General features: G+C 43.3%; 2 protein-coding genes across 6 annotated transcripts in view; one reads left to right on the forward strand and one right to left on the reverse strand.

Annotated features, from left to right (window-relative positions):
• Positions 1–149: 149 nt before the first annotated feature.
• Positions 150–11,616, forward strand: SRPRA (SRP receptor subunit alpha). 2 transcript variants are annotated; one of them, XM_039872741.1, is made up of 14 exons: positions 150–385; positions 994–1,077; positions 1,369–1,532; positions 1,720–1,880; positions 2,101–2,251; positions 2,378–2,531; positions 2,761–2,852; positions 2,958–3,076; positions 3,218–3,304; positions 3,627–3,799; positions 3,893–4,106; positions 4,491–4,654; positions 4,742–4,840; positions 10,817–11,616. In XM_039872741.1, exons 1-14 carry the CDS (start codon positions 269–271, stop codon positions 10,868–10,870), a joined length of 1,833 nt encoding a protein of 610 aa, XP_039728675.1. In that variant the 5' UTR covers positions 150–268; the 3' UTR covers positions 10,871–11,616. The 2 variants fall into 2 exon arrangements, with proteins under 2 accessions (XP_039728675.1, XP_039728674.1); XM_039872740.1 differs by lacking the exon at positions 10,817–11,616 and adding an exon at positions 4,999–6,076 and having other exon boundaries at positions 151–385.
• FAM118B (family with sequence similarity 118 member B) overlaps positions 6,351–12,088 on the reverse strand; it is a 45,168-nt gene continuing 39,430 nt past the window's right edge. Inside the window, exons 7-9 of one of the 4 annotated variants that reach the window (XM_039872748.1) lie at positions 10,524–10,809; positions 7,150–7,206; positions 6,351–6,887 (exon numbers count right to left, since the gene is read on the reverse strand). In XM_039872748.1, coding sequence (XP_039728682.1) covers positions 6,874–6,887; positions 7,150–7,206; positions 10,524–10,809 — 357 coding nt within the window. In that variant the 3' untranslated portion in view covers positions 6,351–6,873. Of the gene's footprint in view, positions 6,888–7,149; positions 7,210–10,523; positions 10,810–12,088 lie in introns of all 4 variants that reach the window. The other 3 variants (XM_039872746.1, XM_039872749.1, XM_039872747.1) reach the window with 3 other exon arrangements.

Consider the following 12,088-nt stretch of genomic DNA (forward strand, 5'->3'; position numbering starts at 1 on the left):
CTCCACGATATAGGCCGCTTTCTCCTGTGACCTCCCGAGAGCCCCGCCCATGCCCGCCCCCACCCGCCATTGGCTAGCCTACGTCTACGTAGGTTCTACGCGCCCTCGGGCGGAGTCGGGGAGGGAACCCGCGGCTCTGAGCGGAAGTGTTGCTGAGCCGGTTTCCGGTGCCGCTGGTGTGACGTGTCCCGCGCTTGGCGCAGTAGGAAGCCGCGGCTTTCGCGGCCTCAGTTCCCGGTGCCGCCCCGGCTCCTCTGCCGCTGCCACCATGCTCGACTTCTTCACTATTTTCTCCAAGGGTGGGCTTGTGCTCTGGTGCTTCCAAGGCGTGAGCGACTCCTGCACCGGGCCCGTCAACGCGTTGATTCGTTCCGTGCTGCTGCAGGTACCGTCCCCACGGGGTCAGAACTCCGCGCTCTTCCCCCCGATCCGATCCAGAGCCCCCCTCGACCGATCCTGCCCTCGCACCCACCCCGTCCGCCCCCTCAGACTGGCCGCTCGGTGGTAGCCGGGACTCTACTTCTTTCCTCGGTCCCAGTCAGACTGTCCGGCAACTTGGCGCCTCCCCTTCCCCCTCCGCTTTCTGGGACTCTAGCCGGATTCCGCCTCTTAAGGCTTTCCATTGTTCCCTCTATTCGCCCCTGGCAGCTTGGTTTTTCTCTTGTTTCGAAGCCTGGGTGAGATAGTGAATAGAAAAATGCTTTCTCCAAATGTAAATAGTGTACAGCTGCTAGTAGACCCGATTGTTTATATGACGACTACTTCCCTTTTGGCTCCCACGTGTCTTGCTCACCCTCGAATCTCTACCCCCACCAATTTGGTATCTCCTTTTCTCCCTGGTGTAATGCTAGAGAGCAGTACTCCAACATACTCTTGTCCTGGGACGTTTGCCTTTGGGAGAATGTTTGGTTCTTTCGCAAAGGTAATCGTGGAGGCGCCCAAGTATGGGTTTTCTGGAGATAGTCTGAACTCTGAGATATACTGTCTTTCCAGGAAAGGGGAGGCAACAATTCCTTCACCCATGAGGCACTCACACTCAAGTATAAACTGGACAACCAGTTTGAGCTGGTGTTTGTGGTAAGTGGAAGTATTTTAGAGGGATGATTACATCCTCAACATAGTCCTGATTATTAGGAGAACTCTGATTAATTACATAAGGTGTTATATGATGAAGTAATTGAGAAGACAGAGAGGGTGATGGGTAAAGGGAAGACGCTTCTGGGCCAGGTCAGAGATTGGCTAACCCTCACAGCAGGGAAACCTGCCAGGCAGATGATCCAGTCTCTAGACACCTGGGTTGAGTTGGCATCTCTCTTTTCTGGGCTGGCATGTAAGTGGATCTGTTGGCTCTGTTTCTCCTCTAAACAGGTTGGTTTTCAGAAGATCCTAACACTGACGTATGTAGACAAATTGATAGATGATGTGCACCGGCTGTTTCGGGACAAGTACCGCACAGAAATCCAACAGCAAAGTGCTTTAAGTCTATTGAATGGCACTTTCGATTTCCAAAATGACTTTCTGCGGCTCCTTCGGTGAGAAGCCTCCCTTCTCCAAAATCAATTTTCATGACTTCATGAGCTCCCTTTCTTCCTGAGGGCAGTACAAGAATAGTAAATTATACATTGAAAGACAGTTCTACATTTGCTGCCCAGTTCCAGATACTCTTCTTGGTGTGAGGACAACCCTTTCTCTGGACTTTAACCATTCTCGTTCTCTTAGTGAAGCAGAGGAGAGCAGTAAGATCCGCGCTCCCACTACCATGAAGAAATTTGAAGATTCTGAAAAGGCCAAGAAACCTGTGAGGTCCATGATTGAGACACGTGGTGAAAAGCCTAAGGAAAAAGCAAAGAACAACAAAAAAAAGGGGGCCAAGAAGGAAGGTGAGTTTGAGCTCCTTGGAACTAAAAACTAAGTGGTTTTCTGTCCTTCCCTTTGTCAGTGTGTGCCTACCCTGTGCAAATGCCCACCACCCTATCATCCCCGGTCCTTGTGATGCCCAAGATGTTTGCTCCTAGTTTCTTTAAGGATTTGGAAGACTTTTCCCATCGTCTATTTTGTTGGAATCTGGTCCTTTTTCTCCAGAGTGTTTTCTCCTAACAGGTTTTGATGGCCCTTTGGCTACCAGCAAAGCAGTCCCTGCAGAAAAGTCAGTGGCACCTGAGAATGGAGTAGAACTTTCCAAAGAAGAGCTGATACGCAGGAAGCGAGAGGAGTTCATTCAGAAGCATGGGAAGGGTATGGATAAGTCCAGGTGAGCAATCTAACCTCCATACTGTTATCTATGTTGTAGGCAAGGGAGTTCGTGTCTCTGGCTCTTGGGTGGATGTTTCCTCTCTTGTTTCTCCTCCATCACCCTCTGTGCTGTAACTCTTTGCAGCAAGTCCACAAAGTCAGATGCTCCAAAAGAGAAGGGCAAAAAAGCGCCCCGGGTGTGGGCATTGGGTGGCTGTGCTAACAAGGAAGACTTGGATTATAGCCCTCCTACCACCAATGGAGCCCCGGAAGTTGCCCCGCCTGAGGACATCAACTTGGTAAGAGACAACAGGGGCCAGAGTGAATGTCCCGTCGAAAAGAAATTGGGGAGGAAGTAGATACTAGTAGATTAGTACCTTTGAATTGACCGAGGGGATGTGTTACATTTCGAGCTTCCCAAATCAAAGAGACAGAGCAATGTAGATGGTAAATCCTGGGCTTCCTCCCTACCCCTCAGAGCCCTTAGTATTCCTAATTCCATCTCCTTCCTTTCCCCATACTCTGTAGATTCGAGGGACTGGGCCAGGGGGGCAGCTTCAGGATCTGGACTGCAGCAGCTCAGATGATGAAGGGGCCATTCAAAACTCTACCAAACCTAGGTAAGGGAATTTCAGGTGGCAGGTAGTATGTGTGGCTCCAGATTGGATGAGATTTGACTCCTGCCTACTGGCTTTATGTGTATCTGAACACTCTTGTGCCTGCAGTGCTACCAAGGGGACTCTGGGTGGCATGTTTGGGATGCTGAAGGGCCTTGTGGGTTCCAAGAGCTTGAGTCGTGAAGACATGGAATCTGTGCTGGACAAGATGCGTGATCATCTCATTGGTAAGTTCTAAGGAATAGGTGGACTCATATTTATGGGGTAGGAATGGTGGAGAGTAGAACCTAGAGTTGCTCAGCTATATCATCAAGGTTGTTGACTGTTGACATGGCACTCACACTACACCTGTCCCGCTCTCTCTTCAGCTAAGAATGTGGCAGCAGACATTGCAGTCCAGCTGTGTGAATCTGTGGCCAACAAATTGGAAGGGAAGGTGATGGGGACGTTCAGCAGTAAGTATCTCCCTAAACCTGAGAGTGCTTAGGGCATTATGTGTACTAGGAGGTCAGGTCCATTGACCGCCATTTTTAACTAGGTGTGTGACTTAGTAAATTCCTTTATCTCTAAACCCTTATCATGTAACTTAGACTCTAAGAGTTAGGAGGATTAAATGGGTCAATACTTATAAAACGTGTAGGACAGTATCAGATACAGTGTGGATCCCTGGGGCAAGATCCTAGTATCATCCAGATCCTAGTTCCCTTAGCTCAGAAAGGTGTCAGGCATTGTTGGAGTACATTCATTAGGTTTCATGGATGCTCCTTCTCCTATCAGCGGTAACTTCTACAGTAAAGCAAGCTCTACAAGAATCCCTGGTGCAGATTCTACAGCCACAGCGTCGTGTAGACATGCTCCGGGATATCATGGATGCCCAGCGTCATCAGCGCCCTTATGTTGTCACCTTCTGTGGGGTTAACGGAGTGGGGAAATCTACTAATCTTGCTAAGGTCAGTGTAGTTCCCCATCTGTCTCAGACACTTCACTCTCTAGGTCTTAGCAACTCTGGTTCTAGGTGACAGTTTCTTTTGTTGCTTTTGCAGATTTCCTTCTGGCTGTTAGAGAACGGCTTCAGTGTCCTCATTGCTGCCTGCGACACATTTCGTGCCGGGGCTGTGGAGCAGCTGCGTACACATACCCGACGTTTGAGTGCCCTACACCCCCCCGAGAATCACGGTGGCCGCACCATGGTGCAGTTGTTTGAAAAGGGCTATGGCAAGGATGCTGCTGGCATTGCCATGGAAGCTATTGCCTTTGGTACAGTTCACAGAAATTGTGGGAGCTTTTCTGGGCCCCTTTCCTCCTTGGGTTCCCTTAAAATGTGCTGAGGATCAGGGTTATCCTGCTACCAACTTACTGCTCAATAACAAGCTAGGATTTCTGCTTTGGGTAATAAGTGTAGTTGTAGGCAAAGGTAATATATCCCAACTGAGGAAACCTCTAATCATCTTTATCATACTGCCATTCTTTTTTCTGAATATGCTTGATGGACAAGCTTAGATTTCTTTTCCCATACTACCTTATAACCAGATCCAGAGCCCAAGAAAGTAAACGGATAGACTTTTAATATAGCCCGGCTAGGACGTCTTAAGGGGAATCTGGAAATAAGCATGTTTTGAGTTGACGTTTTTTTCTCTCTAGCACGTAATCAGGGCTTTGATGTGGTGCTGGTGGACACAGCTGGCCGTATGCAAGACAATGCCCCTCTGATGACTGCCCTGGCCAAGCTCATTACCGTCAACACACCCGACTTGGTGCTGTTTGTGGGGGAGGCCTTAGTAGGCAATGAGGCTGTGGATCAACTGGTGAGGGCTAGGGCCTGGTTCTGTTTCCAGCCTCAGCTCTGGATAGTTAAGTGCTTCTTATACTTATACCCCATTTTTCCTTTCCAGGTCAAGTTCAACAGAGCCTTGGCTGACCATTCTATGGCTCAGACACCTCGGCTCATTGATGGCATTGTCCTTACCAAATTTGATACCATTGATGACAAGGTAAATATGAACAACACAGGACATTGTGATTTGGTGGGGGTGGGAGGGTGGGCATCCTTCATAAGGGAGCTGAAGCTATGTTGGCTGCAAAGCCCCCCGTTACTGAGGGAATGAAAAAGGTGCCTTGAGTTGATTGGCTACCCCTTTCTCCACTTCAGGTGGGAGCTGCTATTTCTATGACCTACATCACAAGCAAACCCATTGTGTTTGTGGGCACTGGCCAGACCTACTGCGACCTACGCAGTCTCAACGCCAAGGCTGTGGTGGCTGCCCTCATGAAGGCTTAACATGGCTCTTGCCTAATACCAAATCACTGCTTCCCCCCAAAGCCCATTCCTGTATCAAGAATGTTCTTTAGAGTGTGTGAGCAACTTGTCTTCAGTGTAGTACAAAGGTAGAGTGTGAGGAGCTCCTGGGGTGTGCAGCTCCTCCTATCCCTACTCCCTGTTCACCCAGCCTCCATCTGTAAGGAGAGCTTAATCATGTTACAGTCACCGCCCATTGCTCCCCACTCCTGCCATGGGCCTCCCCTTCCTACTCAGGCATCCCCTTCACTCTGCCTATAGACTAGGTCTCGTTACAGTTTTGACCAATGGTTGGAAGATCCAACACCAGAACGTTGCTAATTAGTGTGGTCATAGGGATGTCTGAGCACGAGCAGTTTGAAGCCCAGCTCCCCAGCTGTTAGATTAAGAGACCTCCAGATCCAGCTCTGGGTCTTGAGTGACATTTCTCCCTGGGCTACATAGTTTTCAGGTCCTTGGGCCCGGATGTCACACTGGCAGTGTATGACCTGTTCTTAATTGCTGCTAATTCTTATGATGACCCCTATCCCCGTGATTTGTTACAAATGAACAAGAGAAGAGTCCTGGCTTCCCTCAGAAAGAAGGGGAGCTGAGCTGCAGTGTTGCATTGGGCTTCTCAGCCTTCCAGCTCTTCCCCAAGCCCAGAACCCAGATATAAACTTTGCATGTTCCCTTTCCTGGGAGAAAACCACCTGTTAGAAGGGTATCACATTGCCTGCTCCCCATTTCTCCCTGAGCGGACCCTGGCTTTTCCGCCTCCTCTCTACAGTGCCTGGTAGACAAGTGCTACGTTGAAGAATACAAACCTCTTGTTGAGACTTGTCCTGTAGCTTGGTATTACAGATGTGCTATTAGTGCAATAAAGTGAAGGCTGTCTGCCCAGAGAAATACATAATTTATATAAGAAAATAAATTTCATAAATAAATTGCCTTTCAGTCTTGGAGTTACTTTATAGAAGATTCAAAACCAAAATCCCACATCACACTAACTAGGGTTTATGGTAAGAAGGGAAGGAAAGAGCAGGAATTGGTAATGATGAAGAATCAGGTAAAAATTAATGGCTGTCCTGAGAATGAGATTACTCCTCCCCCAAATGAAAGAATAGAACTTTTAAAAGTTAAATTGAGTTAGAAAAATTAGGCTTGTTATTACCTTTGCAGGTTAGAAGTTTTCTAAAGTGACCCTAAAAGTAGAACCAGGGCCCTGGGAAGTAAATGAACAAGCTTTTAATACAGCTCAGGTATGTAAAATACTGTACACTGTAAAAGATCTAGAAAACTAGAGCTTCAAGTCTTGTTTTAAAAAAAGCCATTAAGCTTAATTGAAAAAACCAAGTATAGAGTACAAAACAGCAACAAGGGCCATGGCGATTCCACAGCATCTAGATCCCAAGTCCTTCATGCAGAGCTGCAGCCTCAGTCAGTGGCTTTCACACTGATCTGCTGTGTGGACACAGGCATGTCCAGCCTGGGAGTGGGATGGGGGGCTGCATCTGGGTCCCGTTGTCACTTGTTTATTCTTGAACTGGAACAGGCCGCATAAGATCAAGAACCATTTGGCATTGAGGATTAAGTTGGAAGTTCCCCCCACCCCCCACTCTACCCCCAACCTTCAACCTCTGGGTTTTGGTTTTTCCCAGGAGCTGTGTTCTTATACGTTTACTGTTGAACACTGTCCACAGTAGGGCCTTACAGCTTGGTCTAATGGTGATGACTTTTCTAGCCTTCTCATGTACTGCAATCTGTGGAGAGAAGAAAAGGTAAAGAGTAATAGGGAGTTTCACAAAACAGGTTTACACATCTAAAGCTGCAAATACTTAGGTCAGGCTTAACCCTTCAGAAGACAAGACATGAGATACTAGGAATCTTGTAAGAGACTTGACAGGAAAATAGAGAATCCTTACCAGGTAGGAGAGGTACGTAATTATTCTCAAAGGTCTTAACTAAGTCAGGCACACATTTTCTGACGAAAATTGACAAACAGAACAGGAAATAGTATCTCACCTCTTATTTCACTGTGTGCTGCAGATGAGCCATTTAGCTGACCGTCTCTCACCACCCCTGCTGAATAGAATGCATATTAGTATCATGTTAGACTGAAACGCCAAAACTATTAATAGCAGAAAACCAACCACCCAAAAGGAGATGAAAGCACATGTTCTAACTAATAAGCAGACTGGCATTATTTCATAATGAACACATTATAGAGATGAAGCAGGGAAAATAAAACAGTAAGGTCCCTGAGTGCACTAACACTGCTTATAAACAAAACGTTTTACATAAGCAAAGTGTGTCTGCTGTCCCTAACTGGTCCAGAAGGCCAAGTTTAGGGGAAAAAAATCAGTCTGATCAGCGGTGGGGAGCAGCATGCAAGTGAGCAAATTCAACCAAGTGAAACAGTGCAAAGTAGCAGATACTCCCACAATAGAAAATGGAGTAGATCTGCACTGTCCAATACAATGCCATTAGCCGCATGTGGCTAGTTTTACATGAAAAATTCTCTTCCTCTGTCATACTAACCTCATTTTAAATATATTCAATAGCCACATGTGGCATGTGGTTACTGGACAGCAAAGATGATAGAGACAAATTTATATCACTGCAGAAAATTCTATCGGACAGCAGTGGGATAAATAATGGTGTAGGAAAGAATATAAAACATGGAAGAATATGGCCAATTACAGTATAAATAAAAGGCACAGCAACCTCTAAAATGTTCATGCCCTTTGACCTAGTATCTACACTGAAAACATCCTAAAGAAATTGGCAGAAGGAAAAACTAAGGATGAAAATATTCATTCCAACAGTTCTTAGAAGAAACTAGAGAAAATTAGAAGTTGCCTAACATAAGGAAATAATTGGGTAAACTATAACAAGGGTCCCCCCCACCCCCAAGCTGTAGACCAGTACTGGTCTGTGGCATTAGGAACCGGGCCGCACAGCAGGAGATGAGCGGCACACACTAGCAAGAGAAGCTTCATCTGTATTTGCAGCTGCTACCCAGCGCCAGCATCACCGCCTCGGCTCCACCTCAGATCATCAGGCATTAGATTCTCATAGGAGTTCTTGTCCTGGTACCAAAAAGACTGGGGACCACTTGACTATAACATCCACACTGGATTATAACAGTCATTAAAAATAGTGGTTATGAGAACTGTAGCCATGTGGGAAATTGTATGATGTACCACTGACTAAAAAAATTACCAAGACTATATGTACACTGTTTACAACTATGAAAAAATGCATAGGGAAAATTGTTCATTGGAAATACACCTAAACAACTGCTTGCATTACGGTAATGAAGTTTATAAAAGAATTATTTTTCTTTTTCTTATTACTTGATTTTTTTTTTAAATAAATGTACTAGATCCTACAGACTCTTTTGAACCCAAGTAATTTTTACTATACAAAAATGAGCCCATAGCACAATACCAGGTATATAGCGAATGCTCGGTGTTAAAATAGCAGTAGCAGACCTCTTACCTCTTATGCATCTACAGATAAAAACATAACCAATGACAGCAGATAAGCTTGACTTGTCTCAAAATGAAACGTTTTTAACCCAAAGCTGTTCTGCTAGATTTCATATCACAAGCTCAGCTGACCATTCTAACAAAGCCTCTTAGCCATAATGAAAATCCCAGAATGCCTAATTAGGGATAACTCTGGGGAAAGCCACTCTTAGTAGGAAGCCTACACAGCTAGCTAATAAAAGGTTTTGTGCCACTCTACAATACTTAAGACGATTTTGATTAAGGAAAAATTTAGTGTAACAGAAAGGGCTGTCCAGAGAGATTATGTTATTTTCAGTTTTAGCATTTTCCCTGGGTAGATCTCAGAATGTAGATCAAAAGAAATATGTAGAGCTTGAGTATGTACCTCCTGTTTAATGAATGTGCCCAGTAAGGAAAGTACTAAGTGTAGGTAAATAGCAGAACAGACAGTGCAGGACATCAGAAAACATCCCCAAGAAAGAACAGCAAAGTGTTTTCACAAAAGAGAGAAACCAAAAGATTTGTCTACAGAGAAAGGAAAGACATGTTCTTCAGTATTCAGTTACGGTGATGTTAAGAGTTTGTGGGATTTCTCATTACCGAGAATTGCACTCAAAGTAATTTGATTCAGAAAAGATAGCCGGGAATGATTTTAAGATTTAGGGAAAGTTCTCTATATATTAAGTTACCTGTACTATAACAGACCCCCTAAGATGCATTCAGATTGACTATGAAAATCCATATTAACACACGACTTTTCAAGAACATTCTACATACAACAGCAACGTTTCTTTGGACCTGGGTGGTGAATCAGAATGGCCATGTCCTGGGGCCTGCCTTTACTCAAAGTAAGGTTTTAAAAAGCATTCTTCAATTTAGCTGATATCAAAAAAGTTTTGCATTTTGTAGGGTACCTGGGAACTTCCCTGGAGTCAATAAACAGAACCTTTTCCTCCATTTGGCTTTTTTGTTAGAACCTGGAGGTAAAACGTCAATGAGTAGTACCCCCAACCTCTAACTTTAATGCCACCCTAACGGTGTCCAAATATTTTTGAAGTGTTTGTTTATTTATAAAGATAATGCATAATCATTGTAGAAAATACTAATATAAACAAAATGTTTTAAAAACCCCTTAAATCCTACAGCATAAAGAGAACCATAGTTAATTTAGGAAACATTGCAGATACTTTCCTATACATACACACAAAAAAACAGAATAATCTATAATTTTGTATGAATGGGACTGACCATGGTGGTATTTTCCAACCTGCCCTTTTTTTTTTCTTCACTCACAATATCATGTCTCTGACATCTTTTTGGACAAAAAAAGTTTCCTTTTTATGGCTTCGTTGTAGTTGATCAAATAAATGGTGTATTTATAGAATTTCCTATAAAGTGGAACATTTTAGGTTGCTTCCAATTTTTTTCCGTTATACAACCACACCTATTTATCTTTGTGCAATTGTCCAATGATCTCTAGGAGAAATTTCTCTAAAGATAAATTGTATTGAGTGGGGCTTCTGGGTAAAAGGTTTTTAAATTTTGAACATGAATATATTTCTTTCCTCACAGCCTTAGCCAAAACTGAGTTAGCATTCTTTTCTATTTTGAAATCTAAATTCTAATAGCATTTCACTGATAACTAGTGGGGCTGAATTTTTTTCATTCTTCCTACTTCTATATGGAAGTGCTAGAATATCCCTTTGTCTATTTTCCTCCTATCCAAATGGAATTTAGTCTAACTTAAAAACTAACCATGATCTCCCTTCATAATTTGGTTAAGATGATATTCCTCATCTTGATAATGATTTTACCCATCACAAAGACACAAATGGCTGAAAGCTTTTGCGTTCAGATCCCTCTCGGTCTCAAATCACACCTTACCTGTTCTACCCCTTGTGGAGATCTCACAGGTCAGCCGCTTGAAATATTCTGGAAGATCAGCATATTCATTTCCATAGGAGATGACCTTAATCCCTTTGTCCAGCATGTTTTCTCGAAGCTTCTTGAACTCATCCACATCTCCTCTCCGAACCAGCATGAAATGTTCTAAGTCAGATTTATGCTTGACGGCCTCCAGAAAAAGGGCCTGGAAAGTGGTGTCATCCACAGTCCAGCCACAACCCAGGAAAAGAAATGACTTGTTTTCATAGAGTTTCTGAATCTCTCTCTTGCAGGAAAAGAAACAACATGTTAATGATACCGTGAAGACACACACACAGCATGTCTGAAGAAAAAATGTCTACAGGGTCTCATAACTGCTACTTTTAGCAGACTGTGATGACCATTTAACCAAGATTTAAGAGGGTAGTTAAGTCCCCAAGTCTGACCTTTTTATTGTTTATTACTATAACTTGATTGGTCTAAAATTTATCTTTACCTGGCATTCTCCTATAGGCTCTCTATTCAGGGTTTCACTGGGTTGACACTGGTCTACTGACCTTGCAGTGTATTTTTTAGATCTATGTGCCCAGAGGCCATAAGGTAATAAGTAGGTCTTCAATATATCTTATTCTTTCCATTTTCTGAACCATATTTGCCTTTTTTGCCTTACAATATAATGATGGACTGTCACTGAAGATAATCTCATCACCAGATTTTCTCAAAGGAAGCCTGATACTTAGAACATCAATATGTATCTGTGTATATGTATGTATCTATACATATACAAATAAATAAATATAAAAACATTAGAAATGATTTTGCTTAAGAGATCACTCTGTCAATGGTAGATGTAGTTCCAATAGATGTCAGGGAAAAAATAGGTGAAAAAAAAATGTTACCCTTTAGAAAACATCACATTTTCTTTTGCCACATCATGTAAAGACAATCACTCTAATTGACCCACTCATGAAAATAGCCAGTATATACTGTTTGCAGCATTTGAGGCCAGTGAATATCACTGGCCACAGAGTGTTTTGGTTTGAACATGGATGTGTGAGCAAATTTAAAACTTGCATCCCTAAAGATCAAGAAGCTTTTTCACAAAAAAGAAAACCTCCATTTTATCACCCAATTTTTTTCCCAACGTTTTCACTAGCCATAAGTTTGAATAAGTGTGGTTAATTCAATAAAAGCCCAAAACAATTTATACAAAATCTCTTTAGAATCTATGTTCTAGTAGTGACTGGTCAATAAAAAGCTATAAAATTACTACTGGCATAGAGAAGATTGATACTATAATAAACGAAAATGAAAAGAGGTAATAATGTATTCTTTATGTGTGAAGATGATGGCAATGACAGAGTGCCACCAGCTGACTGTCAATCAAAAACAGAAAAACCCTCCAGCTCGATACCTGAAGAGTACATTTCCTAAGATGACATGCACACCCACAAGCTGAGAAGCACGGGAAACAAAGTCTGACCTTCCAATTTTTAAAGAAACATTATCTCCTGAAGACCAACGGTACATTTAGAGGTTTCCCAGGAAGGCTTTCTCAAGACCAG

This window comes from Pteropus medius, unplaced genomic scaffold, assembly GCF_902729225.1.
Source record: "Pteropus medius unplaced genomic scaffold, Ma_sr-lr_union100, whole genome shotgun sequence".
Classification (NCBI taxonomy): domain Eukaryota; kingdom Metazoa; phylum Chordata; class Mammalia; order Chiroptera; family Pteropodidae; genus Pteropus; species Pteropus medius.

Excerpts from the sequence above, each read along its gene's own strand:
- SRPRA (XM_039872740.1), top strand. The coding sequence starts at position 269 with ATGCTCGACTTCTTCACTATTTTCTCCAAGGGTGGGCTTGTGCTCTGG. Across the intron at positions 386-993 it reads TTCGTTCCGTGCTGCTGCAG|GAAAGGGGAGGCAACAATTC; the intron begins GTACCGTCCCCA and ends CTGTCTTTCCAG. Across the intron at positions 2,853-2,957 it reads CAAAACTCTACCAAACCTAG|TGCTACCAAGGGGACTCTGG; the intron begins GTAAGGGAATTT and ends TTGTGCCTGCAG.